We start from the raw sequence: 20,332 nt of genomic DNA, 5'->3' as shown, positions 1-20,332 counted from the left end.
TCTACTATGATCTATCTACCCTTAAAGTAATGGTTTTCAAGGTGTGGTCTGTGGACCATTTTGGCGGAAGGTCTCCAAGACCCTTTCAGGAGGTCCATAGCTCAAAATTATTTTCATAATACTAAGGTATCATGTGCCTTTTTCACAATGTTTACATTTGTACCACTGGCGGGCAAAACCGACACCTTTGTATGAGTCAAGGAAGTGGCAACAAACTATACTAGTAGTCATTGTATTCTTCATCACCCCACACTTGCAAAAAAAAAAAAAAAAGCAAAAAGGCAGTTTAACTGAAAATGTCCTTAATGAAGCTGTAAAAACTAACCTTTGAGCACATCTTTTTAATATTCTGTGACAAAATGGTAAATCTGCATAAAGCATTTCTGCATATTTAAGTACAACAGTTGTCTATAAAAGCACTCGTGATGAGTTGTCAACTGAATTAGCACTTTTTTCATGGAAAGCCATTTTTACTAGAAAGAGTGATTGACAAACTAAGTCATCTTGAGTTGGGTGGTTTGGTAGACATTTTCTCGAAAATGAAATGAGCATGTTACTGCAGGGAAAACATTTGTTGCCAACAATAAAATGTGAGCTTTCAAACGAGAATTAGAATTTTGTTAAACTTTACCAGCATCTGTGAGCTTGACATCTTCCCAATCTTAAAAGATTTTCCTGATGAAATCAATGAATTAACAAATGTGATCTTATATATTGTTTAATGCAACGCGTTAATACATGGAATATCTATGTAATTCAGAACACCCATATTTTCCAAATAATCAATGCGTGACGCCACAACACGGATGAAAGACTTATTCAAAGTGCAAGAAAGACTAAGAATTTAATGTAACAGGAGTATGAAAAGTTCATTATATGGTTTCAGATCCCACATTACAACTTTTAAGAAACTACCGCTTGTCTTTAGTGGTAATTTTGGTGTAGTATCAAAGAAAAATACCCACAGTTAACTGAAGATTATTAAAATACTCCTTTGTGAGGCTGGCTTTTCTTCAGATACTTCTACCAAACAACAAACTCCAAGAGATTAAACGTAGAAACAGTTATGAGAATCAAGTTATCTTCTATTAAGCCAGATATTAAAGAGAATAGCAAAAATATAAAATGCCATTCTTCTATTTTTTAAAATGTAGTTATTTTTCATAAAAATGTTATTCATGTTAATATGAAATGGGTTTATTGCTATTTTTAATTGCAATAATATTTTTTAAAGTTTTTAGTTTTAATTTCTAATATGGTAACCTTTGAGACTCTCATTTTTAAGAACGTAGGGAGTTACTGAGTCCAAAAGTTTGACAACTTGTGTTATAAAGTAACATTACCAACGCTTCTGGTTCGCTAGAAGTTCTATGCTTTGAAAACAATTCTACCTACTGCTAATCAAGGAGCCAGTCTTCTCTTTATCCACCACGGTTTTATACTTATCACTTGGTTAACTGTAAATGATCATTTTCTTAACTGGATTTATGTCTCCATAGACAAGACTTCATACTGCAAACAAAAATGTCAAGTACTGGCTTCTTTTCAGCAAGCACACATATTTGCATTTTTCTGAAAACATTTTCTCAGTGTAATAGATCAATTCATATAAAATGTCGATACCTGCTTTGTTGCATCGTGTCTTAAAAATGTCAAAAAAAGATGGCCTCTCTTTGCATCCAATAGGCATTTTTATTTAGAAGATTACTCCAACACTTGGTAAAAGAATCTGCAAAAGAAAATACCAAAATGCATTTTGCAGGGACGCAATCCCCCGTAAGCGACTCTGAGGTAAAATCAGAGGCGGGTAAACTTGCCTAAAGTCACAATGTTTACCTCCCTCGGCGCACCTTTTGGGACAATAATGGAACTCACTGCGACGATGGCAGCATTCTGTATTTGCGGTCCCATACAGTAGCCACGAGCCACATTAAGCACTGGAAATGTGGCAAGTGCGACTCAAGGTATAATTTTTAATCTCAGTTAATTTTAATGAAGCTAACTAGTCACCTGTGGCTGGTGGCGCGCAGTCGGCGAGGGCTCCTGCGCAGATAGACACCGTCTGACAACTCCAAATCAGTAACTCTTCCTAGTCCAGCAATGACCTGGGGCAGACACAGTGCGCTGGAAGCTGTTAAACATTTCCCCAAACAGTACTATCCCGTTAAAGTAACTTGGTCGTGCTTCCAATGAAGGAAGTTTCAGATTGGGACAGCTGGGAGGCCCACCCTGAGGGGCGGCTGGGGGCCAAGGGGCGGGGCTCGAGCCTGCAGCGCCGAGAAGCCGACCTGCAGCCCCAGGCGCCGGGCCAGCCTCCCCGGGGGCGCGGGGCCGGCGGGACCACCGAGGCTGGAGCCGCGGCGCCCACCCCGGGCAGAGAGGCGCTTGCCCGCCGCCCGAGACCGCGGACGCCAGGCCCGCCTCCACCCCGGCCGACACTAACCGCCTCCAGAGCTGCAGCTCTTCGGGCCAGAGGAGGCTGACGGACACCACGCCGGCGCTCAGACCAGAAAGCCGACCCCTCACGCTTCTGTCGGCGGCGACCACCGTGCCACACAACACCCCAGTCAGGGAGCCCCAGCAGCTCCGCCTCCGCTGACCTTCTTTCAGACGCTCGCGCCAAAAGCCCGCTCTCTGAGCACGTCACGCGAAGGCGCCGTGACGCGGCACGCAGCGTGCGCGCCGCCCGGAAGTCAGGGGCCGCCCGAGATGTCCCCGTTTGGCGAAAGTCTGGTGTTTGTACCAGTGCGTAGCAGTCGCTGTGGAACTGCATGAAGACGGAGCTGTGGTGCTTGTTGTCATTTCCCCGAGCCTTCAGAGTATCAGGCCGCGCAGTTTGGAAGGACGGCGCCCTGTGAATCCTCCCCGACTCCTTCCCTTTCTTTCCGCTCCATCTCGCCTGTGGGTGGCTGCCCTCGGGCACGACCTGGGGTCTTTGAAAAGCCTTCGTTCCGTCGTTAGAGCGGGCGTCCCCCCAAAGTGGGCCGATCTTAGAAAACCCCAGGGCGGGCCGTGGTTGTCGACGACTCGCTTCTCGCCTCGTGCCCGCTGTAGAGAGGAAGGGGCTGAGAGTTGAAGCCTGAGCACCTTAGTTCTAGCCTGCGTGTTGCCCTTAGGTAGCAGGTTTTCATGACCTCAGAGCCTGTTTCCCCGCTTGAAAAATTGTGAAAGCCACCTTACCTCTCTCCTGCAGCGTTAGGTACTGCCCTCTGCGGGCTTCCGTAGTGTCCTTTACATGCTTAGGGTACCCATCACCCTGTTTAGAGTCTGTCTCCCCCCTCCAAACTGTCCTGGGAGAAGTCTGTCATCATTCACGGGGTCTGTGACATGCCTAGCACAGGGCTTAATTCAGGTTTGTTGTATGACCTAGAAAACCTTCCACAGGAATCTGGGGGCAAGAGCTGCTCATGGGCCTTGTTGCTTCTGGAGGGCTCTTGAGTGAACAGCAGAAGCAACCTTGCATTAGAAAAAAAAGTTGGGCTCTACTTGGTTCTTTAGGTGGCATTTTAGTTTGATCATCAAGAAGCCTTACCAATACACATAGACAGCAAAGCTTATGCTCATTTAGGTCTAAGTAACAGGAACACAGACCTGTGATCCCCATCAAACCAGAGCTACGCATTACTGAACATTTGTGAGTTACTCTGCTTTGTGCTGCACAAGCAATATCATGTTAAACATAAATTAATCCTATAAATTGGATAGTATTGTCAGACGGGGAAATTGAGTCACCTAGTTAAGTAACTTGCCTGGTAACTAGGCCCAGGTTTCAACTCAAGTCCGTTTGACTTCAGATACTTAACTATTCTGTGATTAAATCTGCATTTAGTTTCTAGATCAAAACAATTTGCTTTATTCCCCTGTTTTACTGGGGAGGTCCTCACTAGGAGTAGACTAATCAGAACTGTTGGCACGTCATACAACCCTCTGAAATGTATTTTCTCCCGCTATATACACCAGCCCCATCGCCCCAAACTTTATGCTCCTTGTTCCTTTGGTATCAGGATCTTTATATTGATCAGTTCTGTCATAATATACTTTCTTCCTTATACTCTTCTATTGTGACTGTTGAAATAATTTACTACTTGTATTAGACTTACTATATGCTTTAAAACAGGATCTCTAAAATGGTAAGTTACTTAGGGAATAAATGAATGAATTGCTAATTAAAGCAAGTGTGTGAATCAGAACTCAAATGAAAAACAGCTTTGAAAAAAGTTTCAGGAACAGTGGATTGAAGAGACAGGGAAGAGCAATTAGGAATCAGGTGGCAGTTAGACCCCTGTAGGTAGGTAGATCTCCTTCCCTCCTTCAATTAGGTTAATAGGCAGCAGCTCCCATCAGAATCGGAAATAAATGGAGCGCTAGGGATGGACCTTAACCAACTTGATTAGGAGAAAGAAGGGGTGGATGAAGGTGAAGGCAAAACAAGGACACAAACGAACTGCACCAGGATGTTACGCTGTGCCTGGGCGCCAGGTGAGCGGATGGAACGATTTGTCCGCGTTCCCTATGGCTTGTACCAGGGCTATGGGAACACACTACCTCTGGGCCAGCCTGGACACTCTGAGCACAAACAGTCCAACTGGAGGCAGAACGCTGGACCCCCGACTTTCCTGGCCAGGCCAGGGCTGCTGGTGCCTGCAAATACCCTGAACTACTGCATGGACCCTTACAAGAGGGCGCAGCTTAAGGCCATTCTCTCCCAGATGAACCCCAGTCTGCGCCTGCGGCTGTGCAAGGCCAACACCAGGGAGGTAGGCGTGCAGGTGAGCCCGCGTGTGGACAAGTCAGTGCAGTGCTCGCTGGGGCCTCGCACCTTGCGCAGCTGCTCCCCTTGGGGCAGGACAGGTCGCAAGACACCCCTGCCAGCCTGGGGAGTCTATACGCCTGTGATTGCCCACAGGGGCTTGATTGGGCTGCGAAAGGATGGGGAAAATGAAGAGAGGAAGGTGCTTTCCAGTCCTGCAGAGGCCAGCCACCAGCAGCAGCCACCAGCAACGCCAGGGTCAGAAGAGGACAAGCAGGAGGAACTCCTGCAGCATGATGAATTGGGACCAGCAGATACCTCAAGTCCTCGGGAAAGACAGAACAAACAGGCACAGGGAGACGCTGCTGATCCACTCAGGAAACCCAACTTCCAGGTGAATTTTCTCTTCTCTCTCCTCTGTGCTCTGCTAGCCCCATCCTCTTTCCTCTTTTCCATTTCTAGGGCAATAAGAGCAAAATCTTCTGTGGCTTCTTCTCTTTCTTTGATGAAGGCGAGGAGGTTCTGAAAACATGTAGTGTTTTACATGGGCTATATGTTTTGCAACTTTTTGGTAAAATAGGGTGCTAACTTTGAGCATGTGAAAACCCAAAATCTGGCAACCATTGCTCTGGGGAATGAGGAGGCAGAAGGGTTTCAAGTCTGTGGAATATGTGATCAGATTTTTTTGTGGGGGCAGATTGTGCTGGTGGCAGTGTGGAAAATGGATTGGAAGAATCTCAGAGTAATCCTTGTCAGATGAGATGCTAAATTAATGTAGTAACCTTGAGAATAGCTGTGAATGAGGTTAAGGAGGCTTTTTGTTTTTTCTTATACAAAGCCACAAGGAAAGAAGGATCTGGCTTTTTTTTCCAAGATAGTAAAACACTTTTCCCCCTTATTTTCAGTTTTTGGAACCAAAATATGGCTATTTTCACTGTAAAGATTGTAAGACGAGATGGGAGAGTGCTTATGTATGGTGCATTTCTGGAACTAATAAAGTAAGTAAAAGTGAGTGGGACATGGGAGGAGGATGGGGCGGGCACATATGTTAAGTGGAGGAAGAATATATTTCCTAATGGAGGAGCATGACCCTGACAGTGTCCCATTCATCCTGGCATCCTCAGTGCCAGGCACATAATAGGGGCTAAGTAAATGTTTGAATTGAACTGAATTGGACTGTCCATTTGAACTCTTGAGGCTCCTGAGCCATATCCTGGTCTTGTACTTGGTTTGGCAGTTCTATTGGACAAATTGTCGGGTCATTTAGATGAACTCTTGTTCTTGTGTTTGTTGGGACTTTCTATAATTTTTTTAGTTTGCATATTTTGAACAGGTTTGGGCCTTAGCTCTAGGAAATTTCTGCTGTGTGTCCACAAGGTGGGGCAATGAGAGAAATAATTTATTGTAAAGGTTAGCTTGTGAGAGACCTTTAGGCTAAGCAGTTTTTCCCCCACTTGAGTTAGTTGTCACCAATTCAAGGCTGGGCAAGATTTCACATTCTCCATTTCCGGAGTTTCCTGAACGATCAGACTCTGGTCAGCATGGACTCTCCTCTCAGTGTAAGAACAGTTGGCTGGGGCGGAGCAGCTTCTGTCTCCTATCTGGAGACGTGTGCACTTCACTTTGCAACACTCTAATCTGGTCTATTTCATTAACTCCTACAAGCATTCGTGTTTGAGTCCCCTGTGCTGTTGCATTTTAGATACTGCCTTTCTCGCTAAGGGACTGAAGAGGGAGAGGGTAAGAGGCAAGCTAAGACCTGAAGGAAAACTCGACTTTTCACACTAGCCATTTTCTAGACCCTGGAGGCGAATAGATTTTTAAACTAAACTAAAATCACTTTCTTTCTCTTGCCAGAAAAAAAACAATGGGTTTAATTCAAATGCTCCAAGATAGTAGGATACAAAGAAGGCATAGAACTCACCCTCAAGAAATTTATTCTGATAGGAGTGAAGCAGATAAAATGCAATTTGGTGATATATACAGTGGCACCCGTGGCATGAAAGTGGTACAGAAATAACATGGGAGGGGGATGATTAACCCTGTTGGGGGGAAGGCATCATGATGTCCAAGCAGGATTTCAAAGAATAGGAGAGTTCACCAAATAAGGCAGGAAGAAATGTACAGAAGAAACTACGCAAAGCATAGAAACCGTGTGTACTAGTTGGTAACTACAAGTAATTTAAAGTTCAAGTGTGAGGGCTGGCCCCGTGGCCGAGTGGTTAAGTTCGTGCACTCTGCTTTGGCGGCCCAGTGTTTCGCTGGTTCGGATCCTGGGTGCGGACATGGCATCGCTTGTCAGGCTGTGCTGAGGTGGTGTCCCACATTCCACAACTAGGAGAACCCACAACTAAAATATACAGCTATGTAGTGGGCAGACTTGGGGAGAAAAAGGAGGAAAAAAAATTAAAAATAAAGTTCAAGTGGGGAAATACTAAAAAAAATGAAAAAGTAGGAGCTAATAGACTGGGACAAAAGGAGAAGGATTGGGCCCATACAATAAGTAAAATTATAAATAGCTGCTTCCCATTGAAGACTTTTACTGTGGTACTTTATGTAAATTATTGGATTTGTTATTGTTAGTGCAGTAGAGTCGCGACCATGTCTACAGTAGAGGGGAACCCAGCCCGGTTTTGGTTTTTGGGGGGGGGGAGGGGATTTTTTTTTGCGCTCTCCTCCCACCTTCTGGCGCTGTATCAGACAGTGCTTCATTGCTGTTCACTGGGTTTTCGTAGCCAATTTTTTTGGAAGTGCTTGGCCAGGTCCTTCTTCCTACTCTGTCTTAGTTTGGATGCTCCACTGAAACCTGTCCATCATGGATGACCCTGCTGGTATTTGAAATACTGGTGGCATAGCTTTCAGCATCACAGCAACACGCAGCCACCACAGTATGACAACCAATAGATGGGTGGTGTGGTTCCCTGACCAGGAAATAAACCCGGGCTGCCGTGGTGAAAGCACCAAATCTTAACCAGTAGACTACCAGGGCTAGCTACATTATTGGGTAGTTGTCAGAATTATATTATAGAAAAAGTAAATAGTATCTTGATTTTACAGGTAAGGAAAATGAGGTTCAAAGAGTAAGAAAAAGTGACTGAGAGCACTAGAGTAGCTTAAGACCTCAGAGTAGACATTGGGCAAAAGCAAGGTACAAGGTGAGGGAATGGGTTACTTAAATTAAGTGGGGGACCATGGTACATATAAGCTTGTATAAAAAAAGACTATTTTCTCTTTAGGTTTATTTCAAACAACTCTGTTGCAAATGCCAAAAGAGTTTTAACCCTTATCGAGTAGAAGCAATCCAATGTCAGGTAAGCGTATAGTACACTTCCATTGTGTCTATAATGTTTCCATTCTTAAATATGAAGCTTCTGTGGCAAAATGTTAGGATTTGATAGAATTGGGTATTTGTATAGGAGTTTTAGGAAAAAAGCATAAATTCTAGTTCTTTATGTGGCGGGAGATTTACTCTTGTAAGATGCCTTATTTGGTGTGTTTATGTATGGGGTATGTGTGTTTTTCTTCAAACACTCTGTGTATAGTTCAGATGTAGTAATTTAATAGGTGACCTTTGTTATGCTTTTACTGTGTGCCAAACTTTGGGCTAAGTGCTCTCAATGCCTTCTCTCTTGTAATCGAACCTTTGAGGTAGGTGTTATCCCCATGTTACAGACCAGAAAGTTAAAGTCCCATAAGAAAATAACTTGCTCAAGGTTGGACAGGTAGTAGGTATTAGAGCTGTGATCAGATTCCACCGTGTTTCCAGTGTCTAGAAAGTCACAGAATTAGGTAAGATCTTATCTAAAACAGTTTTCAGGAGACCTCTTTTTAAGCTTTTCAGAAAAGTGTGACATAGCTGATTTTCATAATCAAGAGGTTGTTTAAAAAAATGTAAATTCTTCATTTAGTTAGAAACATTTGTTCTTTTTTATACTACTTAGAAATAAATGATATTTTTAAAACTAGTTTTAATAGTTTATGAATGATTTATCCTTAGATTTTCTAGTCGGACGTTCTCGTTTAGTCTGTTTATGTTTAATATAATTAATTGGATTTAGATATATTTTTCTACTATTTTCTTATACTCAGTTTTCTTTTTTCTTGTGTTCAACTGAATACACATATATTTTTATTATTCCTCCCTCTGTTGTCTTGGTAGTTATTCATTCTTTAATGTTCTTCTGGTGGTTACCCTAGAGATTACAGCATGGTTCTTTGACTCATAAAAGTGTACATAAATTGTTCGTCTTACCTCTCCTTGACAATGCAATGACATCAGAACATTCTGACTCCTTATCACTTCATCCTAATGTATATGCTGCTGTTGTGTATATATTAATTTTAAACTTCACACTATATTATTTTATATAGTCATTATTCCTTTAGCTTTAGCTACATATTTATTTTTTATGCTGCCCTTAGGTCCTTTATCTAGGACCACTTTCTTTTCACTTGAAGAACACATTTTAACCTTTCCTGTAGTTCAGATGACATTGTTTTGTCTAGATAGCTTTTTAAAGGATGTTTTTTGCTGGGTATAGAATTTTTAGGTTGGCAGTAGTTTTCTTTCTTCCGTTTAAGTATTTGAACTTCACTGTTTCTGTGAAGTTGGCTATCTGGTCCTATTGCATCTCCTTTGAAGTAATATCTCTTATGCTTTTTCCTCTTCTTAAATCTGCTTGCTTTTAAGATTTTTCTCTCTGCTTCGGTTTTCAGCAGTTTTACAAGAAAATGCCTAATTGTGGTTTCTTTGTATTTATCCTGTCTGGGATTCATAAGAGTTTCTTGAATCTGTAGCTTGCAGATTTGTATCACTTTTGGAAAATTATCAAATTATCAGCCATTATCTTTTAAAATATTACTTCTGCCTCATTCTTTTTTCCTTCTAATTATTCATATTAGACCACATCCCTTATGCCTTTTATGCTCTTTTCTATATTTCCTATGCTTTTGTCTCTCCTTCCTTCAGTTTGGATATCATCTACTAAACTAGGTTTCGTTTCTCTAATTCTTCCCTCAGCTCTTTCCAATCTACTATTAAACTCATCCGTTGAGTTATTGATTTCAGTTATTGTGTTTTTCAGTACTAGACTTTTGGTCTTTTTTAAAAAAATGACTTCTACTTTTCTGCTGGAAGTACTACTCTTATTTCTTTGAACATATTAAGCATAATTATCTTAAAATCTGTATCAGATAACTCCATTAACTTAATCCACTATGGTTCTGTTGCAGTCCTCTTCATTTTCCTTGGTTTTCAAGTATATTATTCTGTCTCCTCGTATACCTGGTTATTTTTAATTGAGTGCTAGATATTGTATATGGAAAATTATTGCGGTAATTTGAGGCCTGGGATAGTATCTTCAGAAGATTTGTTTGCTTCTGGTGGGCAGATGGGGACACTGCCAGTTTCAGATCATTATTTTCCAATCAAAGTTAGGCTGTTTTGAAGCTGGGCTTCAGCATCTGTGAAGGCTGTCAATCCTTATATCCATTAACATTAAAGAATGGTCCATCCTTATTTTTAAGCTATAGCCTTGAAGGGTCTCAACACAAAACCTGAACTGTTTACCAGGGCTCTTCCATTTTGGCATATTTAAGATTATTCCTCAGCCTCATCACTTGTTAAACTCATTTTCAGCTTGGTAATGTCTTTCACCTCTTCCAGAATTGGCAGACACCTTTAGAGATACCTCCCAAGTGTCAGGCTCACTTCCATTTCTGAATTTCCTTCTCTAATTCTTTGCTAATTCTCCAGTGCCTTCAGATAGTTCTTCTTTTTAAAGTATTATTTTTTTTAGCTCAAATTTTCTAGTTATCCTAAGCAGAAGGCTTAGTCAAAACCACCTAACCCACCATTGCCAGAAACAGAAATATACCTTTATAGTAAATCTTGATTTTTTTTTTAATTGAGCCTTTTCTTCCTTTATAAGGGTATTGTGAGGATTAAATGAAATCTATATAAAGTATTAGAACAATGCACATAGTAAACACCATGTAAATACTAGCTATTAGAATTTTCTCGTAAGAATGCATACTCATCAATGGAAGAGTAAAAGATGTAAATGTAGTAAAACATTTGATAAGTCATATTTAAGACTCATTTGGAAAGTAAAAATCCCTATTTTCACAATATGAACAGTAAAGGTTGACTTATTCTGTTTGGCTATGGACAAATGCAGAAAACAGAGCAGTGATTGTCAATTTCAAAGATTAGCAAGGTTGGGAGGGTTGACCAGGGCAGTATACCAGTCTCCATGGGATATGATTTTTATTTATCAGAAGACAGAATGGGCTAATGGTTAAGAACACTTTAAATTCTAGTAAGGATTAGGCATTTCCGGAAAGAAAAGAAAATTTAGCTTCCTCTAGAACACCCCTCCCTCCTAGTTGTGACAGCCAAAAATATCTCTGGACATTGTCAAATGTCTGCTGGTGGGTAAAATACCACTGGTTGAGAGTCATTGCCCTACTGCTTTTAAATGTTCCCGTCTAGATAATCAAATCACTTAATATTCGCTCATTGAACCTTACCCCCACCTGGCTACAAATGTAGAAACCTACATAGGGAAGACACTCTACAAAACTTGAACTTTTAAAACTTTTCTCTTACATTATATCTTCTTGATTGGCTTAGCAGTATTCTCTTAAACATCATCTTTGATCGCTCATTTAGAAAAATCCATGGCATTAATGGAACCAGGAGTGGGTTTTTTACCTCTTGGTCTTGGACTTTCATAGGATGCAAAGGAGAATGAGAATATCAGAGATGGGGTGGTGGGGAGAAGTATTCTGATTTGAGGATTACATTTGAAACACTAATTTGATCATTTAGTGTCCACACTGTTCCTTGTTTTCTAAAGACCTGTTCAAAGTCTCGTTGTTCCTGTCCTCAAAAGAAAAGACACATTGATCTAAGGAGACCTCATCGACAGGAACTGTGTGGCCGCTGCAAAGACAAGAGATTCTCCTGTGGCAATATTTACAGCTTTAAATACATTGTGTGACAGGCAGTATGACTTGTACAGGACACCTGAACTTATCTTGTAACTTGCTGTACTGTTCCTTTTTGCAACTTAGCTCTGACCTGGTACTGGAAAATGTATTAGGCTTTTGTACTTTTTGTAGGTTGTATAACAATTGTACAATGTGAATAAAATAAATGCATGTAAAATAGACCATGAAGGTACATTAATTGTGGTCCCAGGGTAAAAACGTCAATATAGCGTTGAGAAATGGTAGATACTATCACTAATATGAAGGGGAACAATAGTCAGTCATTTGACAAACTTTTATAAGCTGGGTGTTCTAAGCACTGGGAATATAGAGACAATCAAAGGGTAAGGTCCTTTCCTTCAAGTATAGATAGTAATTATAGCAAATGCTTCAACAGCACTTAGTGTGTGCTGGGCATTGTTGGAACTCATCACAGCAGCCATACTAAGTAGGAACTATTATACTTCTTCTTCATAGATGAGGAGAGGGAGCCACAGAGAGGTCATAGGATAGAGCCAGGATTTGAACCCAGGTGGACTAGGACTTGTTCCCTGGCTTTAACTACTACATTTACATTTTTTCTCAGGTTCAAATGTCGTAAGCGATATGAAGGAAACAGAGTGCTATGACAGAGTGACCCTTTCAGATATGGTAGTTGGGAAGAGGCGACCTAAGGATTGAAATCTGCAGGCTGAGGGAGCTGAGAGAAGAGAAGATGATTTTGATCCAAGAGAACAGCAAGATCAAAGTCCCTGAGGGGGTGGGACATGTACTTGGCATGTCCCCGGAATAGGAGCCCTTGAGGCTAATGTGCAGCATAGGCTGGGGAATACTGGGCTCAGGTCACAAAAGATTCTTTGGTCATAGTCAAGTGTACGGAAGCCCATGAAAGAGTTTCAACAAGGCAGTGACATCAGATTCTTACTTTAAAAAACTCATTGCTGTGAGGGAAGACCAGGTAGAGTGGAAGGAGGGAGACCAGTTAGGAGCTTGAGGACCACACAAACAGAATGATGGCTTGGACAAGGGTAGTGGCCATGGAGATGGAGAGAAGTACATTGATTCATAATAATGTTTGAAAATGTACAGGATTGGAAGTGTATGATAGGGAAATAAATGATGGCCCTCAGATTTCTGCTTTGAGCTATGGGGTGGATGGAATTGAGAGATACAACAGAAGCACGTTCTGGAGTCAGCTCACCTAACTTCAAATCCTAGGTATAGTACTTAGATATATGATTGTGGGCAAGTTACTTACTCTGTCTCAATTATTCTTCTGTAAAATGCAGGTAATAATAGTATCTGTCTCTTGGAGGTGGTGTGAGGACTAAAAGAGCTGATGCATGTTAAGCACTTAGGATCATACGTGTAACCTTGTGAGGGCTCAATAAACAGCTGTTCTTATTTTGGTGCGGCTGTGAGGTGAGATGGGGGAGGGCCTCTGTTTTCCACATATAAATTTGGAATATTAGACATCCCAATGAACATGTCATGTAGGCTATTGAGTATATGAATGGAACTTAGGAGGGAGGTTGGAGCTAGAGAGAGAAAAAATATTTGGAGATAAAAAATATATAGGATTTAAAGCTGTGGACCTGGATGGGATCACCTAGGAGGGGAGCACAGCGCGGTGCCTTGGGGCATACCCACATTTAGAGTAATGATTCTAAAACTTTAATGTCCCAGAAGTTATCTGGTGCTCTTGTTAATTGGAGATTCTGATCCAGTACATCTGGGGCCTGAAACTTTGCAAATCTAATAAGCTCCTAGGTGCTATCAATGCCACTGGTCCCCTAGACCACGCTTTGGGTGGCAAGAAGTTAGAGGTTAGATAAAAAAGGTCAAGAGGGATAGGATGAGGATGGTGTCATGAAAGTGAAAATAAAACACTGTTTTGAGAAGAAGGGAGTGATCAACTGAGTCAAATCCTGTGGTGAGTGAGAAAGATGAAGATAGACATGTCCCTGGGATTTGGTAACATGAAGGTGACTGGTGATCTTGAGAAGTTTCAGTGGAATGGTGGGGATGGAAGCCAGAGTTAATAAAGTCAAGACAGCGAATAGAGATAATACTTTCTAGAAGTCTTGCTGTTAAAAAGCAGAGAAATTGGTGATAGCTGGAAGGGCATTTGGGGAAAAGGGAGGTAGTGAGTAAGTTTGTATATGAATGGGAATAATTCACTAGAGAGAAGTTGATGGTACAGCAGGGAGAGGACAAGCCCACAGGAGCAAAGCCCTTGAAAAGTGAGAGGAGATGGGGTACAGAACACAAGTGGTGTGATTAGGCCTGAATGGGAGCAGTGATAGTCCCTTTATTGTTAAAGGATGGAACACCTAAAATGTGGGGCTAAAGAGGTTTATAGATTGAGGGGTGAGGATAAGACCATCGGATTTGTTTTGTTCAGTGAAGCAGTCATCAGCTGAGCTGGGTAGGAAGGGAAAGGGTTGGAAAGCTGAGGAGGGAGAGCAAGGTATGAAATAATTGTCTCAGGTATTGGGAATTCGAAATTATCAGGGATGCTTGATTGTATCATAGGATTGCTGAGAGCACTGAGACCTCATTCTGAGATTTGGTGCTGTTTGAGATATGCTTGGCTGCAGCTGTGTTCTAGTAATGTCACACTTAAGCAGTTCTGGTGCAGGCATGGAAAGGGTCAATCTTAGGTTTAACTAATTGAGTAAGACAGGGGTAAGATATTTGTGAATGTCAGCAAGGGAGTGATTAGAATCCAAGGAATTTAAAGTTGTTCAGAAGAGGAGTGAAGTTAGGTGACGGGTAGTGGAAAAAGTAGCAAGGTCTACAGATTGTTATTCATGATGGGGGAAGAATTGTTAGAAGGGGTCGGGTGCTGGAATAAGAGGAACCAGAAGGATCCCTGAGTGGGATGCTTGAAGATGAGATTTTGGAGCTGGTCCACTTATTGCTATGGATATGGTTATGTATAGCCATGAAATTGGATGGCCCAGGTGGAGTGGAGGGGAGTGAAGACCCTCTGGAGGTAAGAATGTTAGAACTGAGAGGAAAAAGATTTTGTGTGGGTTATCCATAAGGATGTTGTAGTCTTGGAAAATGGTATCTGAAGTTGGGGTGAAGAAGAAGACAGTGAGCAATGAGCTATAGTCTTTTCAATGAATAGAGGGTGTGAGCAGGACAGCTTTAGATCAGCAGTTCTCAACCACAGCTGCAACTTAGAAACATAGGAGGAACTTTCTAAATTACCATGGCAGGACCCTACTCTCAGGGTTTGATTTAAGGGATCTGGGTGGGGCCTGAGCCTCAGAATATTTTAAAATCTTCCCAGATGGGATGCTTCTATTGTGCAGCCAAGGTTTACAGCCACTTCTGTGGTGACGGGGATGGGCTTGAGGAAGGAGGATGGCTCGTACAGCTGCGTGGCATGAACTTCTGAATCTCTGGGTTTCTCGAAATAAAAATGAGAGAAGGGTTGGAAATAGTGGAGGGGAGGGGAGCAAGGAGTTGTTTTCTCAACCTCATGGCTCAGGAACTCCTGGAAGTTGGTGGCAAGTGGCTAAAGTTCTTGGAACCTGAAGTTAGTATACAGTGTTAGAGCAAGAGTTTGCTGCTAAAAGCAGGGTCTGGGCTAGAGGAGATGGTGACAGAGAAGGAAGCATCTGCCAGGAAACTGGTCTGTAAGTGGACTGCAGTGAATTCTAGCTACTTACTTCCTGTGACCTCAAATACAAAACAAATAACAAGTCAATGACAGATTTGGGGTTGAATTGCTACACAAACAGCCTACATGGAAAAATGATTGGGAGTGTGCTTAGTCTAAGAAAGCACTTTGCTGTAGAATGAGTTTCTCCTAATTCAGTGCCTTTCAAAGTAGGATGGTTATTCAAATACTGATTTGGTGGACCCTGCTCTGCATTTACCTGAGGGAAGTGTTTCAATCTTGGCAGCCGATTAGAATCACCTGAGGGAACTTCAAACAGCCCTGAAGTTGGAGCACACTGCCAACCAATGAAATCAATCTCTGGAGGGTGGAACCTGGGTACTGGTGTTTTAAGTTCCTTACATGATTTAATGTGCAACTAAGGTTTCAAACTCATTGCACTACACCCTGATTCTTACAGGAGAGACAGGTGAGTATCCCAATTTTAACTCGGGCTTTAAATACTATCTGTCTCTCTAGTCCAGACTTCTCAACAACAGACTCACATATCCACCCATTTGCTCACCATCTTGTCTTGGATGTCTAATTAGGCATCTCAAAGTTACCTCTGAAAATTAAATCTTGATTTCCACCTCCCAAATGTGCACTTCCTCATCTCTATAAATGACTACTCCATTCTTGCAGTTGTTTGGGCCAAACTTTGAGGTCTCTCACATTCCACATGTCATCATCAAGTTCTGTCAGCTCTACTTCTGAAATATTTATTTCTAGATCAGGCCCACTTCTGATCACCTCTGTTGCTACTGCCCTGGCCCAAGCCGTCGTCATCCGTTGGCTGCACTGTTGGAATAGCTTCTGACTGGTCTTCCTGCTTCTGCCCTTCTATAATCCATTCTGCATGTAGCAGCCAGAGTGATCCTTTTTAAAAAATTTACTTTTATTGTGGTAAAATATATATAACATGAAATTTACCATTTTCAAGTGCACAATTCAATGCATTAAGTACATTCACAATGTTATGCAACCATCATCACTGTCTATATCCAGAACTTTTTCAGCATGCCAAACAGAATGATCCTTTTAAAACAGGTCAAAGCATATAGCTGCTCTGCCCCCATCCAGTGGCTTTCCACTTCACTCAGTAAAGGACCAAGTCCTTCCTGGCCTCCATAATGCTTTCTCCCGTCCTTTCTGACCACTCTCCTCTTCACTCCTTTCACTCCGGTCACTGGCTTCCTTGCTATTCCTTTAACAAGGGGATCATGCTCCTGCTTCAGGATCTTTGCATTTGTTTTTGTCATTGCTGGAATGCTCTTTCCCCCACATATCCATGTTGTAGCCTCACTTCATTCAGATCTCTGCTCAGATGTCATCTTATTACAAAGGCTTCTCTGACCCCTTTTCTGAAATAGCACCACACCCCAGTTACTCTCTCTCTTGGTTTTGTCGTTCTGCATAGCAGTCAACACCACCTGGCATAGACAAGTACATCTTCCCACATTAAACATAAGCTTCTTGAGAACAGGGATGTCATCTGTTTTGATAACTGCAGTACCTCCGAAACAGTGCCTAGGCCAGAGTTGGAAAGCAATAACTATTTGTTGAGTGAAGGAAAGAACTCAGTTCATGATGGGTATTCAAATATTAATTCTAAGTGTATCAAAAACTTATAAAAAAAAACCCAGCTTCATTGAGTTATAATTAACATACAAAAAATTCACCTGTGGACACCGACATTTATGTTCTTCAGGCAGATATTTGGAAGCAGGTGTAAGCAGCCCGGACGTACCCTTATTTCTATAATTCTACATTTCACTGAAAAGATCAGTGTTTGTTGGGATTTGGAACCAGAAGAGCCTTTAGACCTGACTCTGTGCATGTTTGTGCACGTGCGTGATGTTGACGGTTACAAGTATCTTTATTTGCCAGCTGCACTAACACGTTTTCTTAACATTCTCACCTACTGGTAGAAATAAGACATTCACATGCCTGTGAAATGTGTGGGGCTTTTTCTAAAACTCTCTATTTGGAGACTATGATTTTCATCAAGTTATGTCTAAGTTATAGTGCACCTCTCTGAATTGCTTTATTATGCCAGTGAGTAAAAAGCATATCATGTTTTGGTGCTAGAAAGCACTGAGAAACGAGGAGGCATTTCTCTTATCATGGAAGCATTGTTAGGTATCTACCCTCTCCTTTGGGAGGATATTTCGACTCCTCTCCTCTCCATTCCTCTGTGTCCCTGGGGAAGTGAAAATTAATGCTTCAGTAACAGAGGCACAACGTGATACCCAAGGAGATTTGACTGTGGATCTGAAGCTATTGCTGGGCTCAGCTGGAGTAGGGCTGCAGCTTTAAAGGGCCTTTCTCCTACACAGTTTCTCCCACCTCCACTCAAGGGAGAGGAGGTGAAGAAATAGAGGGAAAGTAGAAGAAATCTTTCACATTAACAAATCTTTTTATTTAATAAAATTAAGAAAAAAGAGAAGACACCCCACTACTTCCTCTATTTCAGCAATATCCAGGAAGTTATTAAAATCAGTTAATAGTTGTATCCATGGTAACATAAAAGAAACCAAAACTGGGTTAGACTCCCTGTTGCAGGCTACTTCTAGAAAATTACTACTTATGACTTAGTTGTTGTATGTTAGGAAAGCAAGTTATATTTGTTAGTCAAGTCAATAGGAGCAGGAAGACAACAGAAATTAGATTACATGTTTCTGTGTCCCTGTTTTTTGAGTGGGGTGGAGACTAGATGGGAGTTCATGACAGAATTAAAACTCCTACTACTTCTTCCTGCTCAGTATGGTCTATTTTGAAATTTTAAGGATGACAACCGACTGATAGGCTGTGGTTAGTCAGAGCTCTCGTTCTTCTCTGATTTCTCTGATTGATTGATTACAGAGAGCTGATTGAAGGTCACAGTCTTTGTTTGGTGTCCACTTCCAATGAGGTTATAGATACCTGCTGCTTCACAGGGTCAGTGTGCTGCACGACCCCAATGGGTGCTGTTCATGGAACATATGAATGGTGCCCCTTGGGGTTGTCACTGTGGCAACCCACATGCAAAACTGTAAATGTGTGTCAAAGGCAAAAATCTTCATTATCCAGAAAGAAAATCCATGGTCAATATGTATTTTGTCTTTTTTTTTTTAGTCTAAAGGAACAGTTCTGAACAGAATATCAACCAAGATTACATCACAAAAACTTTAAATGTATTTACAGAGTGAATAAGTTACATAGCTAAACTTTGAATATGTTTCTGATGTGCAACAGGTTTACATGCACACATCTAACACTTGACAGCATTAAGTTTAAGGTAAAAACTTAAGAATGGCCTTGTACATATATATTACAAATAAAATATGACATTTCTTAAGAAACAAAGTGACAACTCATTTTACCTTTATGATCCTACTTCTGGCTATCCAAATGGATATTAAAATACGCATGCGTGACAGGTGAGGAAGACTTGGAATTTATAATGCGAATGTCTTTACCTTTTTTCTACAAAATGGCAAAATTGGTTAAAATTAACACTCATCCTTCTGTAGTATAAATATGCTCATAAAAGCAACCTTCTAGTAAAAAGCAGCCAAGAGCCTTAAAAAAAGGTCTATCTGGACCATTTTTGGTGCTAGGGCCCTAATCACAGACCCCTGCAGAGAGATCCGGGGCTTTCAGAAACAGTAGCCTAGCAACATAAGAAAGGTACTTCATAGCAGCTCCTTTTAGATACAGTTAATTGTATTCAAATTACAGTGTACATTAAATCGTCCATTTACAATTCCCTTTTCACATATACAGGCTGTCAGCTTTTGACCATCTTACAGTTTTCAGTGGCCAGCTTCATTCTGCCTGCCCCTTCCTCAGCCCACCAAAAAAAGAAAAAAGAAAAGAACAAAAAAGGAAAAATAAAGGGAAAGAATGTACAAGTTTTAGAATATAAAATATTTTTTTAGTGAAGAAAACATTGCACTTTTGCCAATCTAAAATTGTTTCTAGAAAGAAAGGTATTGTTCAGTGTAGTCAGCTTTGGTATGCAATGAAGTCACTTCTTCAGTAGTGAGTTGCAGGTGCTCAGTAAAATGGTAACACGTTAGTGCCACACAGCATGACGGATGGAGTCTGTCCCAGAATGTTCTATGCTACCTTGGTTCTTATAGTATTGCTACACATTGGGAAGTTCTGCCATCCTCTTGAGAAAAAGTCCTACAGGTAACGAGAGAGAGAACAGTCTGACCAAGCCTTCCGAAGGCTGAGAAGACACTGAATGATGTCACCCCAGCATGGCAGCACCCCCAGTTGGGAACCCATGGGGGATGGGAGGCTCCTGTCAGAGACTAGTGCCAGAGACACTGGAGTCTGGAAGAAAAGCAGTGAGGACTCGGTAACTCTGGGCCCTGCGAATCATGTCCCGAATCTCCATGTTCAGCTCCATCAACTTGGTGCAGATTTCGGTCAGGCTCTGGTTTGACCCCACCAATGCATAAGTACCCGTTTGTCCCAGAGTTTGATGACGGAAATAAATATTCAGTAGTGTCTGGACCTCATCATCAGAACTGCTTCCAAAGATGTCATTAGGCCACAGACTTCTGCAGTCAAAAAAGAATAGCATAGATTAGAGGCACTATTGGTCACAATGTTGAGAGATTATGAGTCTTAGTCTTATACTAACAATTACTTTTTTTTTTTAAACCCAGCTTTATTGAGATATAACTCACATAGAGTTTATCCACCTAAAGTACACAATTCCGTGGCTTTTAGTATATTCAGAATTGTCCAAACATCACCATAATAACTTTTAGAATACTGAATATTATTGGTTTTGTAAAAATAAAGTATAAAAATATCACAGTGGAATCTGATAATTTTAACACATTTATCTTATTTGCTATAGCATTCTGGTTCCAATGATTGTGAATATACTATCAAAATGTAGTGAGGAAAAAACC

At 41.4% G+C, this 20,332-nt stretch overlaps 3 protein-coding genes across 15 annotated transcripts in view; 1 reads left to right on the top strand and 2 right to left on the bottom strand.

Moving 5' to 3' along the window:
* The window catches only part of BRCA2 (BRCA2 DNA repair associated), a 66,020-nt gene extending 63,348 nt beyond the window's left edge, over positions 1–2,672 (bottom strand). The window contains exons 1-3 of one of the 2 annotated variants that reach the window (XM_070577928.1): positions 2,444–2,672; positions 2,011–2,105; positions 1,624–1,729 (exon numbers count right to left, since the gene is read on the bottom strand). In XM_070577928.1, coding sequence (XP_070434029.1) covers positions 1,624–1,690 — 67 coding nt within the window. In that variant the 5' untranslated portion in view covers positions 1,691–1,729; positions 2,011–2,105; positions 2,444–2,672. The remainder of the gene's footprint in view (positions 1–1,623; positions 1,730–2,010; positions 2,106–2,443) is intronic. The other variant, XM_070577929.1, reaches the window with a different exon arrangement.
* ZAR1L (zygote arrest 1 like) overlaps positions 2,659–20,332 on the top strand; it is a 104,195-nt gene continuing 86,521 nt past the window's right edge. For 4 of the 5 annotated variants that reach the window (XR_011527770.1, XM_070577947.1, XM_070577945.1 and 1 more), the window contains exons 1-3: positions 2,659–5,144; positions 5,656–5,748; positions 7,987–8,061. Coding sequence is in view for 4 of the 5 variants with exons in the window: in XM_070577947.1 (XP_070434048.1) it covers positions 4,455–5,144; positions 5,656–5,748; positions 7,987–8,061 (858 nt within the window). In the remaining variant the exon portion in view is untranslated. Of the gene's footprint in view, positions 5,145–5,655; positions 5,749–7,986; positions 8,062–11,610; positions 11,927–20,332 lie in introns of those variants that run through there. The other variant, XM_008510826.2, reaches the window with a different exon arrangement.
* Positions 16,294–20,332, bottom strand: part of FRY (FRY microtubule binding protein) — a 403,013-nt gene continuing 398,974 nt past the window's right edge. For all 8 annotated transcript variants that reach the window (XM_070577933.1, XM_070577936.1, XM_070577934.1 and 5 more), the window contains one exon: positions 16,294–19,972. In XM_070577933.1, coding sequence (XP_070434034.1) covers positions 19,714–19,972 — 259 coding nt within the window. In that variant the 3' untranslated portion in view covers positions 16,294–19,713. The remainder of the gene's footprint in view (positions 19,973–20,332) is intronic.

This window comes from Equus przewalskii, chromosome 16 (genome assembly GCF_037783145.1).
Source record: "Equus przewalskii isolate Varuska chromosome 16, EquPr2, whole genome shotgun sequence".
NCBI lineage: Eukaryota > Metazoa > Chordata > Mammalia > Perissodactyla > Equidae > Equus > Equus przewalskii.
Note: the sequence above shows the minus strand (reverse complement) of the source record. Positions and strands in the feature narration are given on the sequence as shown.